The sequence below is a fragment of the Cervus canadensis genome, chromosome 4, assembly GCF_019320065.1.
Source record: "Cervus canadensis isolate Bull #8, Minnesota chromosome 4, ASM1932006v1, whole genome shotgun sequence".
Lineage (NCBI taxonomy): Eukaryota > Metazoa > Chordata > Mammalia > Artiodactyla > Cervidae > Cervus > Cervus canadensis.
The window spans coordinates 46,645,158-46,667,399 of NC_057389.1; the positions used below are offsets into that span (position 1 = coordinate 46,645,158).

The window sequence follows — 22,242 nt, forward strand, 5'->3', positions numbered from 1 at the left end:
GCTTAAAAAAACAAGTGTTCCCAACCTTCACCATGTTACTGCTCCTGCCAGGTCTGGGACTCCCACAGCCTGTTTGCATGATCTGACCCAGGTAAAGGTAGACGGTAGGAGATGGGCTCCGGATTTGCCCACTTGGGTTTGAATTTTGGTTCAGCCACTTACTGAGGTCTCCCTGTCCCTTGTATTTTAATTTATGGCTTAAAATAAAAGTGGGGGGGTGGGGATAGAAAACCATCTCACTAGGGTGGCTGAGCAAATTAAATGAAGCTTACCAAGTCTGAAGCAATAAGGGCACAAAAAACGTCAGCTGTGACAATAAGATTCTTTAAGGGTACTTTCAGCTCAGAATTTCCATGAGCTCTGTAAGAAGTCTTAGGACCGAACTCTGGGACCCTGAGCTCTAGCTTTGGCTCAGCTACAAATGCTTACTGCTTTTTGGCAAATTCCCTCCCCGAGCTCCAGTCCGCGTGCCCCTCGGCCCAAGGAAGGGGTGGGTGATCTCTGCGGCTCGTCTCTGCTCTGAAATTCCGGCTTTCGGGGTGGCCCCTTTCTGGCGCCCGGAGTTTCCGCAGCTGGGAGTGCCTCGGGGGTGGCCCGGAGGCTACCTAGGGGCCGGCCTGCGGGACGGGACTCTGGCGGCCAATCTGCAGACTCTCTCCGGCCCCCTGACCTCCGGCGGCTGCTGTTTACTTCGCTGGGTCCCACCCCGGCGGCTGCGGGCCAGCCCAGACGGCGCCGCGTGATTGGGCAAGCGGCCTGTCAATCGCTGGGGACTTTCCCAGGGGTGGGGCGGCCCGGCCCCCAGCACTTCCTAGTCCCTGGCCAGGTCCCCCAGCCCGGAGCTGGGATCCTGCTGAGTGCTGTGAGGCCAGAGCCTGGCGCGGGCCTCTACCCTGTCCCTGGACTCGGGACTGGACGCGGAGAACGGGGCGCTGTCTCCCAGGGCCCCCACCCTCAGGTAAGCCGGCTGGGCGGAGCGGGGATGGAACGGAAGGGAACCCGAGACTGGGCCGTTCAGAGTCTCGGCAGTGACCGGGCGTGGCGCGGGGAGGTCAGGCCCGGCCTGGTGGCCTGGCATTTTGGCTCAAGGGCTAGCCTCGAGGCACGCAGCGCCTCCGAGGGTGGCGAGGTCCGGCTGAGTGGGGAATCCCTGATCCGCGCGGAGGGTGGTGGGCGCGCGTGCGCACTGAGTGGGCGAGCGCGTCTGGGACCAGCGTGCAGGGGATGTGCAAGGCGTGCAGACCGGCGGGGTGGGTGTGTGTGTGTGCGGGCGTGGATCTGTTTACAGTATGGGAGACCAGTTTTGGAAGCAGTGTGCACACTGTAATGAAGAGGGAAATAGCTTATTGGGCGCTTTCCAAGTGCTGATCTTAACTCGTCACATGTATTAAACTCATTTGTCACGGTCACCCTCAAAACGAATGTGATTATTATTATCCGTATTTTACAGTTTAGGAAACTGAGGCATTTGGAGTCATATAGTTAGAGAGTTGCACAGTTAGGATTTGAACTCTAGCGTTTAATTCCAGACTTCGTTCTGTACTTACTGTTTCTGTTGAAAATATTTTGCCCTCTGTTGGAGGCAACATTTGGGTGCATTTGTAGTGAGTTTGGGGGAGCGATTTTGGGTGTGGAGTTTCTACACGTGTGTGTTTTCCACTGTAGAATATTTATCTGCAGGAGAGTGCAAGGTTGTGTGTACATGAAAGTGACTGTATTGTACATTCATTAATTGTATGGGAATTTTGTGGGTGGGAATTTTGTGCGATGGGTGAGACTGTTTTGGTTGGGGGGGGACTTTTGTGTGTGATGCAGAAGAATCAGCAATGTTTATCCCCACCCCCTTGCAGAATGACAGTGCAGAGAAATCTGTGGATTCCTAATGCATCATTTTTATTTCACAGTATGTCAAAATGTAATTTAATCAGCTCTTACTCATTTTCCAAACAATGTGGTATGGTAGAGGGGAATTCAGCACCTGATGAGAGATCCGGAAAGAGGACTGTCTTTTTTTTTTTCTTTCCTGACAATGGATACTGCATTAGGAGGCTGGAATATTTATTAGCTCAGGCTCATAGCAATCCTATGATGTATTAACATCCTTGTTTTACAGCAGAGAGAACTGAAGTAGTGAAAAACCAATAAGGGTAATGGTAACAGCTTACATTTGTCAGCACTTACTGTGTGCCGGTCACAGTGCTTTATGTTTAGTATCTCTTTTAAACTTTCAACAACCCTAGGAGAGAGTCACGATTAGTAGCCTCAATTTTCAGGTGAGGAAACGGAGTCCCCAGAAGGTTAAGACTTGCCCAAGACTAGTAAGCCTTGAACCCTGAGCACTATTTCCTTTCCACTATCCTGGCTGTGTCCTGGAAAAATAATGTGATCAGAGCCTGGCACTTCATGGAAGCACCTGATCATGTCCCTCTGGAGGCAGCAGGCCTGAGTGTCCTGTGTTCTACATACTTAGGTGAATCTGTTTTCCCCACCCATGGGCATCCGTGGGCATGGCATGGCACTCCTGCTGAGGGTTGCTGCCTGCCCCTATTCCCACACCAGGGCCTTTGGGGCCCCAGGAAGCCATGGGGTCTGACTCATACCCTTACCCCCCAGTCCTGCCTGTGACTTGGGCCCCGGATGTCCTGGGTTGGGTTGGCCGACCTGATTTGAACACCTCAGAATTGTAAGAGGTTGGCTATTGGCCTCCCTCTCTGGGTTCTCCTGAGTACTGTTTTACTCTCACACTCACTGTGATTTAACCACAGCAGCCTGCTTTTCCCCCTGTTCAACATGGCAAGTTTATTCTTGCTTGAGGCCTTTGTGGATATTGTTGCTTCTGCCTGGAACACCTTTCCCCAGCTCTTTCCACGCTGGTTCTTCCTTATCTATCAAGTCTCAGCTCAAATGTCACCTTCTCAGAGGGGCCTTCCCTGACCTTTCTATGCAAAGTAACTCATTTTTTCACTTTCTGTCATATTACTATTATATATATATTTAATACACTCATCATGCCTTGAAATGACTTATTGCATTGCTTATTTGCAAATGAGAACGCGTGTGTAGAGATACTGTATGTGTCTGGGAAACAGTAATTTTTAGTGTTTGCTTGTTTGTTGTCTTTCTCTTTTCCTGGAGTGGAAGGGTGGGAGCAACGACCTCTTTAGTCTTCACATGTGCATTCCTGTCACTAGATAAGAGTGTCTGGGATAAGACTGCTGGGTTTGTTCAAAGGATGAGTAGAGTAGAAGAAACAAGAATAATGGTGCATTTCACAGATAAGAAAATTGAGACCTAGAGATGGGAAGGCCCTTGTCCCAGAGAATTAGTGTCAGAGTTGGGGTGAGAGCCAGAAGTTGCTTCCCAAGACATTATTTTTTCCTCCAGATAGTCAGCAAACAAGTCCTGACAGTCCTCTGGCGTGGTGCTGTGTGGAGTGGCATGATGCTTGTGGTTCTCTGTCCTCCAGGAACATGTTGTGGACTGGGCAGAAATGTGCCCTGAGTGCTAGCTGGAAGGCATAGTGTCCCAGCAGTTGCCTGGCACTGAGTCTGAGTGGGGTGTGATGCAATTTGGGGGGTGCAAGGTGGTCAGGGGGCTTCTGTAGGGCAATGACCTCAAGGCCAGGCCCAACCAAGATGATGAGGTACAGAGCTCCTTCTGGAAGTTAGGAAACTGGGCAGAGGATTTGGGGTAAGGCTCTCCTGGGTTGGGGGAGCTGACCAGCTGGGCTAGGAAAAACCCTAAAGTCTTGACTCCCAGGCAGAGAAGTGTCAGTTTTTCCCCACTCCGTCGGCAGCACTGGGGAGTGATCAGAGCAGTTGGTTGGTAAACCTGAGCGTGCATCAGAATCCCCTGGGTGGCTTGTTAGACAGACTGCAGGGCCGCATCCCCAGAGCGGCTCAGCCAGCTGGTGGCAGCGATGCTGGGGCTGCCAGAGCAGCTGCTCTTTGAGAACCCGCGATGTGGCGTGCCTGATTTAGAGTTAGCACACCTGGACGGGCGCTGCGCCTGCTTCCTCATCTGTAAGATTCTGTGATGTAAGTGCTGCCTCCAGAGGGGTGCACGTGAATGAGACAGTGCCTGTCAAGCACTCAGCAGGGCTGGCATGGGGCTGGCACAGTGTAAGTGATCCGTCGCTGCCAGCTGCTGAACATCAGTCTTACTAACAATACCGATCTTGAGGATGTTGAAGGGATTTCAGGAGGAGGTGATGAGGAAGGTCAGATGTTCCAGGCTTCAGCATAACTTGCCCTTCATCCTCTGCCACCTCTGGACCATGCTGTGTCCTCTCTGGATGAATCGTCCTTTGTGGTATCTCAGACATCCTTCCATCCCTCTTTGGAACAGTGGAAGTATATACGTGGGAGGGCTGCAGAGGACATCTGGCCCAAATTTCCTCAACAGCACCCAGCACCCCACAGGTGATGAGCCAGCCTCCCCTGGTCCCCACCACAGCGTCAGGGAGTGCTCTGTGGGCGGCCCCTTCCAGTGCTGTTACAGGTGGCTCGCTGCGGTGGGCCTACCTCCTCTCTTGCCCCCTTTTTTCCCCTCTGCTCATGGCTCACTTGACCCCTTGGAGGGAGGGAGGAAGGAAGGAGAGGGAGGACAATAGGAGGTATGGTAAAAAGAGTGGACAGCTGGCCAACAGAGGATCCAGGTTTCCTCGCCTCTCTGTCTCCACTGTCCCCTGCAGCCTTGGGCGAGTCTCCCTCCCTTGGCCGGCTCTGGTGTCCCAGCTGGAGAATGAGGGAATTGCACTGACAGATGTCTCAAGGCCGTCTCTTCCAGAAAACTGTAGCCCAGCGACTGGGGTGCCTTCTCTGGCCCCGGCGGTTTCTGAGTTCTGCTGGGCCAGGCCTTTCTCTGCCCCCACCTCCTGGCTTCTTGCTGCTGCCCCTCTGCCTGCCCCTCCTTTATCCTACTCCTCTTTGGAGAGTGTCAGCAGCTCCATGAAGCGTTGCCAGAAGGAAGGTACAGCCACCACGGCCTGGCCGCTGGCAGGAAGTTTTTATCTGCACCCGCCCTGTGACCAGCTCAGGACAGTCAGCCACTCTTCTGATAGGAACGGATGACTGGGCTGAGGAGCGGTGGCTCTTTGTCCAGGGGCCATCCCCAGGCAGCGCTGAGCTCTTGTCTCCCCAGGGACCTCACCCTGGGGCTGTTCCTTCTGTCCTTGAGCACCTGCTGGTGGACAGGCCGGTGGCCCAGGCAGGGGTGTGTGTGGGCGGTGGGGGCAGTCGGGGAGGGCTGGGGATGCTACGGGAGTCATGTCACCAAGGCGTCCTACTCAGCAGTCAGAGCTGGTATTTTTAGGGCGGGCGTGGGGGTGTCCCATGAGTCAGGGGCCCTTGGTTTGGTCTCCACCCACAGTGGAGGAGGCTTACACCACTCTCAGCTGGCTGGCAGACCATGATACTGGTCAGCTTCATCTCTGTGGTCTGAGGAACCCTGGTCTTGCCACAGCCCCACTTCTGCCTCTGGGATGCAGCACCCCCCGCACCCCGATCCCAATCTCTGGGAAGAGGAACAGGAGTCTAAGGATGGCAGCTTTGACTTTTAGACAATGCAAAGGAATCTTTAGACACAGAGGGTAACATGCAGACACTTGGGAGAGCCACCATTCAGCTTAAGAAATAACCTATTTTCTGTTCAGTTGAAATTTCTCCCTGATCATCTCCTTCCCCACTCTTCCAGAAGTAACAAGGGTTCTAAATTTAGAGTTTATTCTCTTGTATTTCTCTACAGTTTTATGGATATTATATATATCCCTAAACAATATGTAATATTGTTTTATATGTTTTAAGATGTTACTTAAATGTTTCGAACTGTGTTCTTCTGTAGCCTGCTTGTTTTGCTTGTTATGTTTGAGAATTTCATCCCTGTTTGGATCTCTGGTTCTGGCCTATTTGTTTTTCACAGCTGTATAGTATTAATAGAGGCTTCCCTAGTGGCTCAGTGGTAAAGAATCTGCCTGTCAAACAGGAGATGTGGGTTTGATCCCTGGGTCGGGAAGATACCCAGGAGAAGGAAATGGCAACCCACTCCAGCATTCTTGCCTGAAAAGTCTCATGGACAGAGGAGCCTGGAAGACTAGAGTCCATGGGGTCACAAAGAGTCAGACATGACTTAGTGACTAAACAGCATAGTATTAACATTTGCTGGTGTGGAACGGCCCCGATGTCTTTATTCATTTTCTTCTTCATTAGCTTATTTCCAGTCTTCACTGTTAAAACAGGACGTCTATGGCTTTTATCTGGTTGGTAGTCCCTGGAAGCTGTTCTCTTCCTAGCCATTATGGCTCCTGTTGGGTTAGCGCTTCAAGGTCTACAGGGAGTTCTGTGGTTTCTAGTTGGTCCTCATAGCATTTCCTTGGGGAGAGGAAACCAGGAAAGTGAGGTCTGCTCAGGGTCACTTGGTGAGGGAGCAGAACCACGATCTGAACCCTGGTTTCACAGAAACCCTCTTTTCACCATATTTGGTATGAGGGGAATTCTCAAAAGTTGTCATCTTCCCCCATGGAGAAGGGCTGGAGAAAGCCTTTGTTGGTCGCAGCTTTGGGCATTTTAGGCACAAGTACACAGGGGGACAGTTGAGTCTCCCTTCCCTTTAGGCCCAGGGTTGGCCTAGTGTTCTTTGGCCCTATAGCTGGTAGGCGAGGGGCTCCTCCTGGGTTAGCTGTGCCAGCTACTGGGTTGGGGGGTGGGTGGGTGGGGAAGCCAGGCTTCTAGGCACGGAGTAGGTGCACCAGTGGATCCCAGGAGCTGTGAGGAGGCAAAGGCTAGCAGGCTGGAGTTGCTGGGCTGCCTTCTCAGCCCTTCTTAGGGGGCTGTTGGCAGTGGTGAGTCCAGGCTGGGGACTGATGATCAAGTGGGGGGCATTCTGCTTGGTCCTTGGGAACTGGACCAGCTCTGCACCTGTCTGGACTCAGCTTCCTCTCCAGCAAAGCAGGTGTAGTAAGGCCCCATGTGAGGGCCCACGGGCAGTGGACAGAAAGCCTCACCTTTGCTCCCACACCAGAGTCTTGCTTTTCTTCCCACCTTTGTCGCTTCAGACTCAGCCTTGACCTTCCTGAAGCTAGATCCTTTCTGGAAGGTTCCACGTTGAAACAATCTACAGTTGCCAACTCTCCATCTGCCAAATTCCTTGACTAGAAAACTCAACCCTGGACTTTACCTCTTGATTTTTTTTTAAACATTCTATTAGCTGCTTTATTAAGTCTTTATATGATAACTAGTCATCTACATTTTTTTTCTCTATTAATTTCACTTTGGTCAAATATTTACCAGAATGAAATTAGAGGACAGGAATTTCCTGCATATATGTAAATTATTTATCATGAAACAATGTACATCACAGACTGTTAGAACTGAGAAAGACCATAGAAATATTGATTTTACTAATGAGTAAGTTCTTTGGTTCAGGTGATGAAGTCCCTCCTGAGTTGTGAACTAGTCCCTATAGCCTGTCTGTACATAGGAAGGAGATTCATAATAAGGAGGCTCTCATCCCTGCCCTCGGCCGACCAGCCTCATTTGGTGCTGGAACAATAGCCCTTCCTTATTGTTCTGACTTTGTCAAGCAACTTAAAAACAAAGTCAACTCTCCCTTTAAATGAGTTACAAAATAACATGTGCTCATTGGAGGAAAAAAACTCCAAAAACTCAAGGGAAGCTAAAGGTATAAAGTAGAAAATGAAAGTTGTCTTTTTTTCTCTTTCTTCTCTTCTGCCTGTTTTTTAAAATCAATTTTAAAAACAGAACAGGCTAGATTACCCTTGTAAAGAGTTAAAAAAATCTAAGCTTTAAAATAAAAGTTTCCTTTGATTCCAATCCCCTAGCCCAAGTCCTTCTCTAGAGCTGACTACTAGCAGCGGTTTGGTGTGTATCTTTCCAGACCTTTTCTTGTGCATATGTAAGATTTTATAGTATATGTATATGTTTATGCACACATACAGGGCTTCCCTTGGTGGCTCAAATGGTGAAACTCTCTGGCTGCAATGCAGGAGACCTGATTTTGATCCCTGGGTGGGGAAGATCCCCCAGAGTAGCTACCCACTCCATTATTCTTGCCTGGGAAATCCCATAGACAGAGGAGCCTGGCGGGCTATAGTCCATGGGTTTGCAAAGAGTCGGACATGACTGAGCAACTAACACTAACACACATACACACACACATACACACTCACACATATAGTTGTGTGTGTATAAATGCATGTAACAGGATAAATAATATTATACATCAATACTTTGCTTTTTGCCTTAACAGTATTTTATGGGCATCTTTTTGTCATTGCAAAGCAGTCTGCCCATTCTTTTTGATGTCTATGTACTATTCCATTGAATGAATGCACCACAGTTTATTAAACTAGTCCCCTCTTGACGAACATTCAGGACATTTTTGCTATTACAAACCTTTTGTCAGCGTACATCTTTGTCCAGTCTCTGTGTACAGTGATACAGAGATTTCTAGCTTCTTAAATAGGTGGTCACTGAATGAGTTACCTCTGGCTCTTTAAATAATTGAAACTTCCTCAAGCATACTTTTTTACAAGATAACTTTCATCTCAGCCATACGAACTTGATTTCTTTTAAATTAATTTTTATTGAAGTATAGTTGCTTTACCAAGCCTGATTGTTGACATAATTGTGAACGGACATTCTTTACTGTGGGTGACCCAGGTATAAGAAAAGCAAATGTCTACACAGCTACATCAGTAGAAACATAATACCTAAAAGAGTGGAGATGAAAGTTCCTCTGTTTGGTCAGGCAAGCCACATCTGGAGTGTTGTGCATTTTCAAGGTCAGCTACAGATAGGGTGGGAGTGGAGGGAGCTGGGTGGGGAGGGGTCCGGAAGCCTGGCCCTGCGAAGAACAGTGCAGGGAACAAGGGCTGGTCTGCTTCTAATGTGCTGCAGGTTCCAAATCTGCTCAGGGCTGAGATGGAGAAGAGGGGCATCTTGTTCCTTATTCTCAGGGACCCCAGAGGGCACAGCAGGGGCAGTGGAAAGCAGAACTGGGAGCAGCTTCACTGCAGTTAGTGCTGGCTGCCCGGGGGTGCTCCTTGGGGGGAAAGTTGGTCTGGGTCACTAAAGATGGTCAACCAGAGACCCCTGGCTCTCCTGGGGACTGGATGAGCGTGGGTCTGAATCTCCCCTGAGCTTCCTTTCAACCTGAGACTCTAAGCCCTGGTGACTGCTGGCAGTCAATTGCAGACACCTGATCTCACGCAGAGTTAGTGACACGTAGAGGCAGCGGCCGGGAGCCGGGGCATGTTCCGGGTCGTGGGGCAGCAGGACTGGTGCCTCCCCCTGAGCTTCAGCCTGTGCCTCTCCATCAGTGCCGGCCAGTGGAAAGGGCACTGGTGTTGGAGTCTGATAGAATGAGGCTGGATTCTTTGTTCTGCCACTAACCAGCTGTGTTTCCTCAGGCAGATGACTTAACTTGTCTGAGTCTGCCTCCTCATCTGAAAAATAGAGATGATGCCATCCAGTCAAGAGGATTGGTTTCCTTGCTGGAAAATAGGAATAAGAATTTTCATCTCTGTGTGGTAAGAAGAAAATGAGGGAATACTGTGCATAATGATGCAGCGCAGTGCCTGGCATATGGGAGCACAGAGCTGTCAGGGCCTATCCCAGCTTTAGTTAGATGCTCCTTGGTCCTCTTAGGCAGAATTTTCAGCCAGCTAATGGCCCGGTCCTCCCCACTGTGCCTAGGCTGGTAGTGTAGACCTTGGATCTTGGAGGCTAAGTAGGGGCAGTGGGGCTGTCTCTGTGGGTGAGTCAGTGGATGGGAGGGGGGAGGAAGGACATGGGAGATGCCAGCTGTGCTTGAGAGACATGGCACTCAGGCTGGCCTGGAGCCTGGATGCAGACCAGGGGGGAGGGCAGGACCCGGGGAAGGGCTGCAGATATCATCCGGGGGTTTCCAACTGCTCCTGGGAAGGCGACACACCCCTGAGAGCACTGCAGGAGGGTCTGTGAAGCAGGACATCCACTTGGGCGTTGGGAGGGATGGGAGCTAGGGGGCATGTGTGTGCGTGCTCAGTCATGCCCTACTCTTTGCAACCCCATGGGCTGTAACCCATCAGGCTCCTCTGTCCATGGGATTTTCCAGGCAAGAATACTGAAATGGGTTGCCGTTTCCTACTCCAGGGATCGTCCTGACCCAGGGATTCGAATCCCTGTCTCCTGCATCTCCTGCATTGACAGGTGGATTCTTTACCACAGAACTTCCTGGGAAGCTTCTGAGCTGGGGAGAGTAGCCTTTTCAAGATCAGAAGATTTTAGAAACGGATGGCAATATATTACAAGTTCTGAAATGTTAGAACTAGAAGAGGTCTTAAAAATTGTCTAGTCTGCCGCCTTATATTGTATTATTGCTATTGTCAACGACTGCTCCTTTTAGAAAACTGAGGCCAGGTGATGGAAGATGTTTGCCATGGTGTATCTAGACTAGAGGGTTTCCCTGGTGGGTCAGTGGTAAAGAATCTGCCTGCCAATGCAGGAGACGTGGGTTTGATCCCTGGGTCGGGAAGATCCCTTGGAAGAGGAAATGACAACCCACTCCAGTATTCTTGCCTGGGAAATCCCATGGACAGAGTAGCCTGGCGGGCTATAGTCCATGGGTTCACAAAGAGTCAGACATGACTTAGCAACTACAACAACAACCTCCACTAGATCCCATGATTCCTGAGCCCCGCCCATTCCTCATATTACACTCCGTGCCTGCAGCCTCTTTCTTACTGAATTGTTTGGAAAGACTGATTAAATCCTTGGCTTCTCACTAGTGAGATGCCGGGGTGGGCTTCTTGGGTACACACCATCTAAAGTAGGTGCCGTGTCTCTGCTGACAGTCATCAAGAGGACTCAGCCCGCTCTTTGACGGATGGACCTGGAGCCACAGTTTCCCTGATTGTGAAATGGGTGGAGTGGTCTGGAGGTCATCATGAAGTGTGGAAGTGGGAAGATTTTTGTTTTAGTTTGCAAGATGTTTCATAATGCCTCACTTCCCGTCAGCCCTGGGGACTTGCAGGATATTCCCATTTACCATTGAGGAAATTGAGGCTCAGATGATTCCTGATCTTTTGTGAACGTGGCCTTGGTCCAAGGGCTTCTCTTAGCTTCAGTTTCACCAGCTGTGGTATTGTCCCAGTGTTCCTGCTTACAGTTATTTGCAATTCACAAGAACTAAGTAGATGCCACAACCCATCAGCTGGGCAGTTAGGGGCTGCCTCAGCCTTTTAGTAAGAACCTACTAAGTGCCAGGTACTTTATGAGTTATTATAATTATTATCATTTAGGAAATCTTATTATAAAATGAATACATTTCTTTATTAAATAAGTCAAATAATCAGGAAATAGGTAAGAACTCCCTTCCAATTGTACACATATTGTTTCATTTAGTTTCTTTAATCTGACGTCCGTGGATTCTGTTACTTTTTCTGTTTTGCAGATGAGTCTCAGAAAAGGTGAGGGGCTGGTCAGTGTCACCCAGCCTGTAGGGGTGGGCAAAGCGGGGACCAGGGCAAGGCCCTGGGGCAGCATGTGAGAAGGGTTCTGGCTAAGGGTCTCATCGTGCACTTGGGCTCCCCGTTCTTTGTTGCACCCCGCGTGCCCCATCTGCTTTCGTCTCTGATCCTGCCCTGTTGGGACCCTTTTTTCCTGATCTGGGGCTGTACTATCTGGTGCGTGTGTGCTGGGTCCCCTCCTCTTTCTTGCCTTGTGGCTGACTCCCAGAGTTTGGGTCTCCATGGATCCTTAGGCCAGCATGAAGATATCACTCAGTTTCTGTCTAGTCCAGGCTCCTCCCTCTGTGCCTATGAGGGAGTTGAGGTGCACAGAATGGACAGCTTGCCTGTGGCCGTCAGAGTGTGCAGTAGAGTAGATGCCAGGACTTCTGACTTTCTGTCCTTGCCTTCTTTCTGGAGACCCTTCCCTTCGCCACACTGTCACCCCCACCCACCAGCATCCCTGCAGCCCCTGCCGTTCCCTGGGGAGGTCGCTGCTGGCTGCTGTGTCCTCCCAGTTCCCAGTGCCAGAGATCTACTCAGGCTGTCCTCCCTGGGCTAGCAAGAACTTCACTTCCTCCAGAGCCGCAGGGTCTGGCTGGCCTCAGGATGCAGCCAGTGCCCGGTGGCATTAGATCAGGCTAAGCTGCCAAGTGGGCCTTAGTTTCCTCACCTGTGGGACAGATGTCAGTGCTGCCTCCTTCCCATGGCTCTCTTGACAATCTAGTGGAAAAACATGCTTGAGAAATCATAGTGATTTTGCAAATGTTACTAAACAAATTCATATCATTTGGGGACCCTGGGAGCCCCTACTCCTGGCACCAGCACACAGCTAATTGAAAGACAGCCTCTGATGGACTGAAGTGTCTCAGCGCAGAAGCTGGAATGAAAACTTCATTTGGGCCCGTGCCCCACCACCTCTCCTCCCCAACCCCCACCCCGACTCCTTCCCATCTTCCCCATCCCCACCCTCCGACCCCCACTCACCCCTCCCTCCTCACCCCACCTCCATCCCCTCAGCTGCTGTCTCCTTCTCCTCTTCTGACTCCTTCAGTTTCAATAGCATCATCTCCATCTCTACACTCTGTGGTCACTGCTTGACCAGCCATCTGTCTGGGCCCTTTTCTGCCCCCAAACCAGGCCATTCTGGTTCCAGTGGGCACCCCCAGGTTTTTCGGGGTGGGCTGTGGGGACCCCACCCCCCAGCCTTGAACCAGGATCTTGTTTTGGAAGAAGGTCTGAGCTGCCTATGTCTTTACCCCCAGCTGTTTTTGTTTTTGCACGGTGGGTTGGTGTCTCCTGCTGGTGGGTCACCTGATCTGTAGCTGCTAGACCCAGGCCCAGGCGGACACAGAGTCCATGCTGACTTGGCAAGAACCGGGAGAGGGAGATCTGCAGTGCAGTGAGTGAGTGCAGGAGCAGAAATGGAGATGGGGCAGAGGCAGACTGGAGAGAGAGCAGGGCCCTTCCAGCTCCATCCTGACGTTGTGTGTGACCTTGGTCTTCATGCTCCGGAGCCTGACTGCTGCCCTCACACTCTGAGTGAGGGTCAGATGAGCTCATGTCCCGGGATGCCTAGGCGCTGAGCTCCAGTACTGCCCCAAGCGAGGCATGGGGGGTGGGGTCAGCACCTCCTTTCCCCTGTCTACACCCATCCCTCTGTCTGTGATGGAGGGAAATGTCCCGTCAGCGTGGGAGACAGGATGATGACGCAGGCCCTCATTCCAGGAGCCTTGGGGCGCCTGGTAATGGACTTGGCCTCGTTGTCCTTGGAAATTCCTATCCAGCTCTGTCATCCTGGGACTAAGTCCCCTCTCTAGGAAAGATCTCAGAACCACACAGACCAGGAGGAGAATTCCCATCTGCCCGGAAGTCATCCTGAAACTGCTGCTGACCATCTGGGCATGAGGTCAGTGGGATGTGGAAATTCCCTGTTCCCCTCTTTGTGTTTCTTGCCTCCAGAAGTCCAAGCTGTCCTTTGGGTAGCTCTTCTGGTCTCCAGAGAAGACTTTCTCACAGTAGGCTATTTGCTCTGGGCTCCCTCTTCCTGCAGCTTGTACTCTCCCCCTGCCCCCAGCTCTGCCCACCCAGGCTGGAGTCGAGAGAATAGCCTGCCTGCCCCTCAGCTGCTTCCCCTGAGCCCCCTTCCCTGGAGGCTTCCCAGTGCTGAGGGAGAGCATGCATGGTTTGGAGAATGTGAAGGTGGGATTTCAATTCCTGGGTCCTGCCTCCTGCTCTGTTGCTTGGTGTTACATCTGGGCATCTCTGAGGGAGCTTGGCTGTGCCAGGGCTTGATCCAAAAGTGTATGGCTGTCCCGGTGTCTCTGGTCAGTGATCACAGTTAGGCTCTCAGGATGTTTGCACATGGCTTCTCAGGAGGCAAGTGTGGGATCAAGGGCTCCTCTGGTCCTTTCCGTCTCTCTGCTCTGATTAGAGATTTACTGGGGCTCTGTTCTGGACCACGCTGACGATACCTTGGTAGACCAGATGGACTTGGTGGCTGCTCTCCTGAAGCTTTGAATCTATTGGGCAAGCCAAGTGTGGAGCAAAAATATTCCCAAATTATCACATATTGTCAACTGTGAGTTCCATGTAGGGTGAGTGTGGAGTGGTGAGCAGGAACCCAGACACCTGCTGTCACTTATCACCAGAGGTGCTTAGGGTTCCTTGCAGGTCGCGAGCTCCCCATCTGTGAACTCCATTCAGCTGTCAGTCACCTCTCACTTTCCAAGTGCCAGGCCTGCCCTGGCACCACAGATGAGGAGAGCATGCTCCTGCCTCCAGGAGATTTTCAGTCAGATACATAAAGACTTACCCCAGTCATACGTATTCCATTCTGGGCGTAAGGGCTTGCTGGAGAGGCTCACAGGAGAAAGGGGAGCACAGAGGTAGGAACCCCCCCGCAACATCTACCAACATTTGGAGCTTCTTGCTACATGCCAGTCACTGTGCCAGGAGCCTCACCCACACTGTCTTCTAATTAATTCAGTGAGCACTTCAGAGCTTTCTTTGCTCTGCTGTGTAATGTTGATCTTTTGAGTTAAAAATAAGTCCCCCGTGAGCTGGTGACTTCTGTGTTGGGTGTGTGGTCAGCTGTCCTGTGCCTCTGGGGCTCCGTGGGGTGTCGGTGGCTCACAAGTGTGAGTTTCTCTTGTCTGTCAGTCTTTGGGGGACGGGGGTCCCACTCACCAGAACTTTGTTTTTCTTTCTGGCTCATGGCATCCCAGGGTAATGGGGACCCTGTGGCCTAAATCCTTGTTATCTCTTGTGCTATAGTATAGGGCAAGGGAAACAGCCCAGAGTGGCTGGATAGGTAGCTCCATGTTATCTTGCAAACAGGCTTGAACTTGCCTGTTGCCCCTCTGGCCTGAGTCTTGGAGGGAGCTGTGTGAGAATAGCAGGTGGTCAACTCAGCTTTCTTAGGTGGACCTGGATCTGCATCTTGCCTCACTTGCTGGCTGTGTAATCCTGGCTGAGTTTTCTAACCTTACTGAGCCTCCATTATAAAGTGAGGATAATACTATATATTTTGGGGCCATTGTACAGTTTAGCTGAGATAATGCAGCTGAAGGATTTAATGCAGTGCCTGGCAAGTAGGTTAATGAATGAGCTGTTATTATTAGTCTTTTTTTTTTGTACTCTTTTCTTTTAGTAAAGCACTTGTGGGTGCTCAAAGGATCTTTTGAGGATCATTTTGGCCTTTGGGGTGGTGATCTTGGGAGGGGGGTATTGGGGCTCCAGGTCCTTCTGGAGCCCCTGGTGGTGGAAACCTTTGGAGCTCTTCTGTGGTTGGTAAGCTCTTTGTAAGGCTGGAGGCTGAATCAGTTTTTCAGCCTCAGGGCCTTTGCACTTACCATTCTCTCTGCCTGAAATAATATTCCCCCAGATATCTGCATGGCTAGTTCCCTCACCTCCTTCAGGTGAGCCCTGAAGGCGAGCACTCATTCCCTGTGAGCCCTTTCCTGACACCTTCATTTAAAATTAAGGCCCTACCTCATACTTCCTGCTTAATTTCTGTCTGTAGATATTTCCATTACCCCCAATACTGTGCTCATCTCTCTCATTGTCTGTCTTCTTCCACCACTACCATGTAAGCTCCAAAAGGATTTTTTTTTTTGTCTATTTTGTTTGCTGATAATTACCTAGCACCTAGACTAGCATCCAGCACAGAACAGATGCTCAATCAATAATTGTTGAGTGAATGAATGCAAGAAAGAAGCTTCTCTACTGTCACAGAAGTCGGATTCCTGAAATCACTTTGCAGAGAGGTTTCAGATGAAATAAAGCCAGTGAAATCGAACAGAGTAGGGCAGAGCACTTGCTGCACAAGCAGATGGTACTCTGATGGAAAATCCATCTGTTCATTAGAACTGGAAGGAGGAGGGTGACAGTGTCAATTTGTATATTAAATATTAGTCAGGGGGGTTTCTTTTTTTTCTTCTTTCTTTTAGAAAAGCTAGTGTACATATAAATGGAACTTCGGATTGGATGACTTGCTTATCCCTTTGGGCACAACATTTCACTTTAAAGATCACTGATTTAGTGTAAGACTTTCATTTCCCCTCCACAGAGAGGGGAAGGGACTGCCCACGATCCCACAGTGAGTTAATAGCTAGACTGTTTATTCATTCGATAAGTGTTTACTGGACATTCCCATCAGAGCTGATACCCTGCTGGGCGCTGGGGATGCAGTGATTCAGGGTCCCGCTTCTTCTGGACCCCATCAGTAGGACTTGAAGCTCACGTGTTTTGACTCCCAGGCCAATGCTTTTTCTTATCCTCCACATTGCACCTCACAGTTGACTGCTGTTCCCAAGTGAACTGGGGGTGCAGTGAGGCTGCCAAAAGACGCTGGTGGTGTTCTTAGGTCACCTGAATAGAGACAGAGTACCCAGATCAAAGGAAGCGACTATCCTGCCCTGCTGTGCCATGGGCAGACCAGCCTGTGGTGCTGTGTCCTCGTCTGGGTTCTGGGGACTGCCTTCCAGGGCATTGATTGTCTAGGATGCTTCAGTGGCTCGGCCAGCCCCCTGACATACTGCTGTTGTCCTTCCAGCCAGGCGGGTACCACGGCAGGGGCTGAGCCAGCCTCATGGAAGGGAGAGGACCATACCGGATCTACGACCCTGGGGGCGGCGTGCCTCTGGGAGAGGCGTCCGCAGCTTTTGAGCGCCTAGTGGAGGAGAATTCCCGACTGAAGGAAAAAATGCAAGGGATAAAGATGTTAGGTAAAGCAGACCCTGCCCTCTCCCTCCAGAGCTCCGCCCTCAGCCTGCAGTGCTGACTGGCACACACTTCTGCCCAGGTCCCCTCTCTCCCTCCTGGCCCAGCGTCGGCTCCTGCCTCACAGCTGCGTCTCTGTGCACTCCTCTAGCAAGGTGGCAGTCTTCCCAGCCCTGCGTCCCCAGCACCCTGGAACCCTGGTGACCAGACTCAGAACACCATGAGGGACTGAGAAGGAGGTGTGGGGTGGTGGAGAGGGAGCCGGCAGGCCCGGTTGGCAGACCTGGGGAGTAGCCATGAATAGGCCATCTACCAGAAGCACCAAAAATGGGGAGAACTGGCATCACCAGGGCAACCAGGGTCCAGCCCCCAAGTGTTAGAGCAGGGAGTCCAGCTTGGCCTGAAGCAGGGCAGGAGGAGACCCCTTGATTCCTGGCTCTCACCCAAGCTGTCGCCACTGCCCAGGACCAGCCCGCTTCCCTCCACATGGCTGACTGGTCCCCGTCTGTCAGCACCCAGCTCAGATGCTGACTCTTCCTCCACGCGAGGTGTTCACTGATCTCCCCATGCGGAGGGGACCCTTTCCTCCAGATTCCTAAAGCTCTTCCTTCACCTCGCTGCCTCATTGTCTGGCCTTGGGCTTTGGGAGTTGAGTATAGCTCTCAATTTCCCAAATGCTTTCTCCCTGCTTGGCAGATCTCTCCTTGGAATGGCAGATTGGCGAAGAAAGGATGGTGTTTCCCTGTCTCTACTTATACAAGAAGGCAAACAAGGCCCAGAGGGGTGGTGGGTGATTGATGTTATGGAAGGTCTCCTCTCTTCAGGGAGCCCCTGACTACAGGCTGTAGGCTGTGGGTAGCCCCCCCTTGGGACCATGATGGTGGGCCTGAAAGAGCCCCTGGTTTTGTGGAATCCTCAGTCAGGTGTGGCAGGAATGGGGCAGGAAGAAGGTGCTGGAGGCCAGAAGTTTGTTCCCGATTCCCCTCTGCTCCTTTCCGTCTGGTTTCAAGGCCTCTTCCTTATCAGGCTGTTTCTGGCCGTGGGCTGGAATGATTTGTGTCCCATGGAGCCCCCGAGGTGATGCAGGGAGCGAAGTCCAGGACCTGGAGCACCAAACCCAGGCAGAATAGGCATAGGGGTCAGGGTGGAGAGCCAGCATGCTTAACTGAGTAATTTTGCTCCTCCTTCCCCCGTTGTCTCCCCAGGGGAACTTTTGGAAGAGTCCCAAATGGAAGCATCCAGGCTGCGACAGAAGGCAGAGGAGCTGGTCAAGGACAGTGAGCCACTCCCACCGCCATCTCCCTCTCTGGCCTCCTTCAGTGACCTGGCCGAGCTTGCAGGTATAAGGGGAGCCCGGACGGTCCTCTGCCCATACCCTCACTCTCTAGGCCCTTAACCAAGGAGTCCCTTCTGAGTCAGAAACCCACCTCTCCTTTGTCTATCCTTAGGCTGCAGACTGTCCTCCCAATCATGTTCTGGCTACAGCATCCCCCAGAAGGTCAGATTTGGAAAGGACCTCAAAATAATCTTGTCCAGAAATGGCTGGTGACTCAGCAGTCCTGAGACCCTGACAGACATTAGAAATGGATTGCGACAATCCACTCCTTCCAGGATGTGGGCTCAGGATCTTTATCAATATAACTTACTCAATACATATTTGATGAGCAGTTGCTATGTGCCAGGCATTGCGCTCCAGGCAACACCTTTGGGTTGCTAGAGTTGGCATCTGAGTCAGAAGCTCTCTGGTCTACCCTGCCCCACTTCCACTTTACAGGTGGGGAGGCTGAGGCCCATGGCAGAACTGGGCTTGCCTCTCGGCCTGCAGCAGCGCCTTTCAGATGTCAGGTCCATATACTGCCTATTAAGGGAAAGTGCCGAATGTGACTTAGGGTTAAAGTCCTGTGTGTGATCATATGCATTCCTCTGGCATGTCTCCACATCCAGGGCAAGGTCTGAAACTAGGGAAGAAAAGGACTCAGATGGTTCCTGCAGGTTAGGTAACCTGCAGCCTCAGCCCAGGCCAGTGTGCCAAGCTTCCATTAGGCTTCTGGTGACATTTACTGAATGGACGCGTGGAGGAGAGTGATGATCTCAGAGTCTGCTGTGCTGCAGGCAGTGGGCATTGCCAGCTTCCACTTGTCCATTCAATAGTATTTTCTTTTTTTTTTTTAATTATGAAAGTATGATAACACATTTACAGACTAGGAAAATACAAAACAAGGTTACATATAATTCTACTATCTTCAATAGTATTTTCTGAGTCCTGAATGGATGCCGGGCTCACCTCAGGAAGGAACCGTGCAGCTACCCTCAGGGGGCTCCCTGGGACAATAGCCCCAGGAATTCATGGAGGGAGAGCTCAGTTCTGCAGTTGCCAGCCGGGTCAGTGGGTGACCTTTCTGTGGTTGTTTTCTTATCTTTAAAATGGGGATACAAAGCTGTCTTGAGAATTGGCCAAGATAGTAAATATAAAAACACTTTGTTAATTGTAAATTGTCATCCGTGTCATTATTGAGGTAGGTCCAAAGTAGCAAGGAGCAATGATCACCTTGGGATTTTCCCAGTGAGAGCAGGGAAGATGGTCTCTGCCCAGTTTCTGCCCTGTTGTTCCAGAGCCGTCATCCTGGGACCACCTCACATCTCCCCAGACTCGTGGAAGGAACTCTTGAGAATTCTCCGGGCCAAGGCCATTCTTAAGAGGGTGGCATCTGGGCTTTTCCTCTTTCTCTGCTTCTCACACACGTTTTGTCAATTCTCCAGGAAAGGACACAGCTGTCCCAGCAACCCCTGCTGACCCGGCACACCCAAGCAACAAGCCAGAGCCAGTCCCCAAACCTCCATCCAGTGTAAGTTGCATTTGGAGTCATGACAAAAAGTTGCCTAGATCTCAAGGTCCCGTTGGCAGAATAGGAAGAGAAATGTTTGGGGTCAGGAAACCTGGTTTCTGACTTGCCGGGTGATATTGGCAAGTTAATCTCAGTCTCTCTGGGGCCTCGGTTTCCTCATTTTCATATGAAGGTCAGAGTTCATTCTCACCAGGAAAACCCTGATATGCACAAGGAGTTCCTCCCATCTGCCTGGTTGTGTAATGTTAAGCACGTATCGACTGCACAGTGCTCGGAAAGTAGGAGGACATGACAGGCAGCTCACCTTCTCAGCAGGGGCTTCAAAACTGTCTTCTGCAGATTTGCCTTGAGAAGGTCGACTTGGTATCCTAGGACTGGAAGGGACTCAGGGTAGTCGTATCATTTAGAGTCTCCATCCCACAGATGAGATTCAGAGAGAGAAGAATGTTTTTCGAGGTCATGTAGGACAGCTGAGGAGGAGTAGAGGGGAGAGGGAAACTTTCTGGGGCAGTGCCAAGGCCTAGAAAGTTGGAGGCTGGGGGGCTCAGCAGAAGCTGAGCACAAGAGATCCCTCGATCCCTGCTCTTTCCTGGGACAAGGGAAGGCTGAATTAACCTTTGTTCAACAAGGTTTAGCAGCAGTCCCAGAGCCAGTTGTTGGTCCAGCGGGGCCAGCGACCCGTCTGTTGGTTGTACAACCAGTATCTGCTACTTGGAGTGGCTGGGAGACATGGCAAAGTCTGGAGTCCTGGTTCACCCTAGATTTGTGTGTGTCCTAAAAAAGTCTCTCTAAGTTTGCCAGTTTCTCATTGAGACTTACCCCAGATCAGTCCACTCCCCTGGGATCTCTGGGACTGGGTTGGCAAGGTGGGCACAGGACCGCCATGGCCGTGGCCACACTCACTGCTGCCTGTTTTTCCCAGATAACCAGTCGGAGACTCCTAGGTCTGGGACATGGCTCAGGTGCCATCACAGGGATGTTGGATTTGTGGTCCTTGAAATGCAGTCCTACTTTTGCATTTATTAGTGAGAGGCCCTCAGTTTCCTCCTCTGTCCAGTGGGGATGTAACCTTCTGACTACTCCCGCGGGTTGCTTGAAGAAAAAATGGAGTTCATGAAAACATTTTATTTTTATTCTTTTTTTGGCTCTGCTGCACAGCATGTGGGATATTAGTTCCCCAAGAACCTGTGCACCCTGCATAGAGTCCTGACCACTGGACCACCAGGGAAGTCCTCATGAAAGTACTTTATAAGTGCAAGGCCATTAAAAAAAGATAAGATCCTAAAATGCTAAGTACTTTGAAGGTTAGCTAGCCCAGTATCCATGATTTACAGATGTGGAAACTGGCCACGGAGAATGTGACCTCGAGTCACACAGTGGGCTGCCGGCAGACTTGCTGGGATTTATTCCTGCTTCATGGTTTGTGAGCTCAGCCTGGGCTGGCACCTCCCACACGGAGGGGCCGCCCAGAGGACTTGGATGTGAGAAGGGATTTTTGGTCCCTCCCTTCTGTGCCCCCTCCACACTCTCAGCTATAGGGTCCATAGAGGAGGGGCGAGGGGTTTTCTCCCAGGTGTTCCCTGACTCCTTTTTTCTGCACAGAACACCTCCTCTGAATTTGAACTGGTCCCCGCCGAGGGGCCTTCTTCACCGGAGAGCAGCGGCCACACCAGAAATACGATGGTGAGTGGACGGCAGGTCCCTGGGCACACCCCCCATCTCCTCTCTGTTTCAGTCACCTGGCCCCGGGTGAGAGGCACAGGACGCGCTCACATCCCCTGGGCGCCTCGGAGTCACTTGGGATAGGTTCGAGGGGCCAGCGCCGGGGGGCGGGGGGCGGTGTTTCTCGCTCACATATGCAAATCCGTGACTGGTGACTTCCCCGTGGGCCACACGAGCACCGACCATTGTGAAAGTCCAGGCACGTTGCCAGCCCCGCTGCCTCCGCCAAGCACCCAGCACCTCTGCACACTATGACTCAGCCTTTGGGGCTGTGGGCTCGTAGCCCGGGTAGAGTAGAAAGGGTCAGAAGAACCCAGAGCAGCTTGAGGCAGATGATTGGCATTCTGTGCAGGCTCTTGGGTTCTCCCAGACTCCCCTTTGGGGCATGTATGTAGGAAGTTAAACCTTGCGCTCACACACAGAAAAACATACACAGTCCACCAGCTCTGAGGTGTCCACCTGGTCCCCACTTTACCTTACTTTGCTGCTTTTATGCCAACTATGTCACCCTGCTCTCTCTTAAAATGGCAGACTTACTGGAGAACCATTGAGGAAGGCATGGAACATTCTTCAGAAATCTTCCACATCCTACCCTCTCCTCCTTTTCTTTCCCTCATCCCTTGGAGATTTTTTTTATTGTTATACAGACAGTAGGTCATCTAACCCTTCACTGATGCCTCGGTTTCCACTGCCTTATTTGGGGCACGAATGTTGTTCTTTAAAGTGAAAGGCTTTGGGAAGTGGGAACTGGGGAGAGGAGGGAAGTGAGGCAGAAACTACTGGTTCCCATTGCAAACCTTGGAGAACAATTTGACTCTTTAAGCTATGAGCAGTTGATTAAAAGGTTAAAATTTCAAGTTAAAAGCCGAAAAATACATTAACATATAAAAATTAAAAATATTGAATTAGCAAGGCAGGATACAAAAAGGTTGCTCTTTAGTTCAC

The 22,242-nt window shown here is 51.0% G+C and overlaps 1 protein-coding gene across 3 annotated transcripts in view; it reads left to right on the plus strand.

Annotated features, from left to right (window-relative positions):
• The first annotated feature begins 782 nt into the window (after positions 1 to 782).
• Positions 783 to 22,242, plus strand: part of TNIP1 (TNFAIP3 interacting protein 1) — a 44,972-nt gene continuing 23,512 nt past the window's right edge. The window contains exons 1-5 of one of the 3 annotated variants that reach the window (XM_043464936.1): positions 783 to 958; positions 16,563 to 16,734; positions 17,935 to 18,069; positions 19,490 to 19,575; positions 21,178 to 21,258. In XM_043464936.1, coding sequence (XP_043320871.1) covers positions 16,599 to 16,734; positions 17,935 to 18,069; positions 19,490 to 19,575; positions 21,178 to 21,258 — 438 coding nt within the window. In that variant the 5' untranslated portion in view covers positions 783 to 958; positions 16,563 to 16,598. The remainder of the gene's footprint in view (positions 959 to 16,562; positions 16,735 to 17,934; positions 18,070 to 19,489; positions 19,576 to 21,177; positions 21,259 to 22,242) is intronic. The other 2 variants (XM_043464935.1, XM_043464937.1) reach the window with 2 other exon arrangements.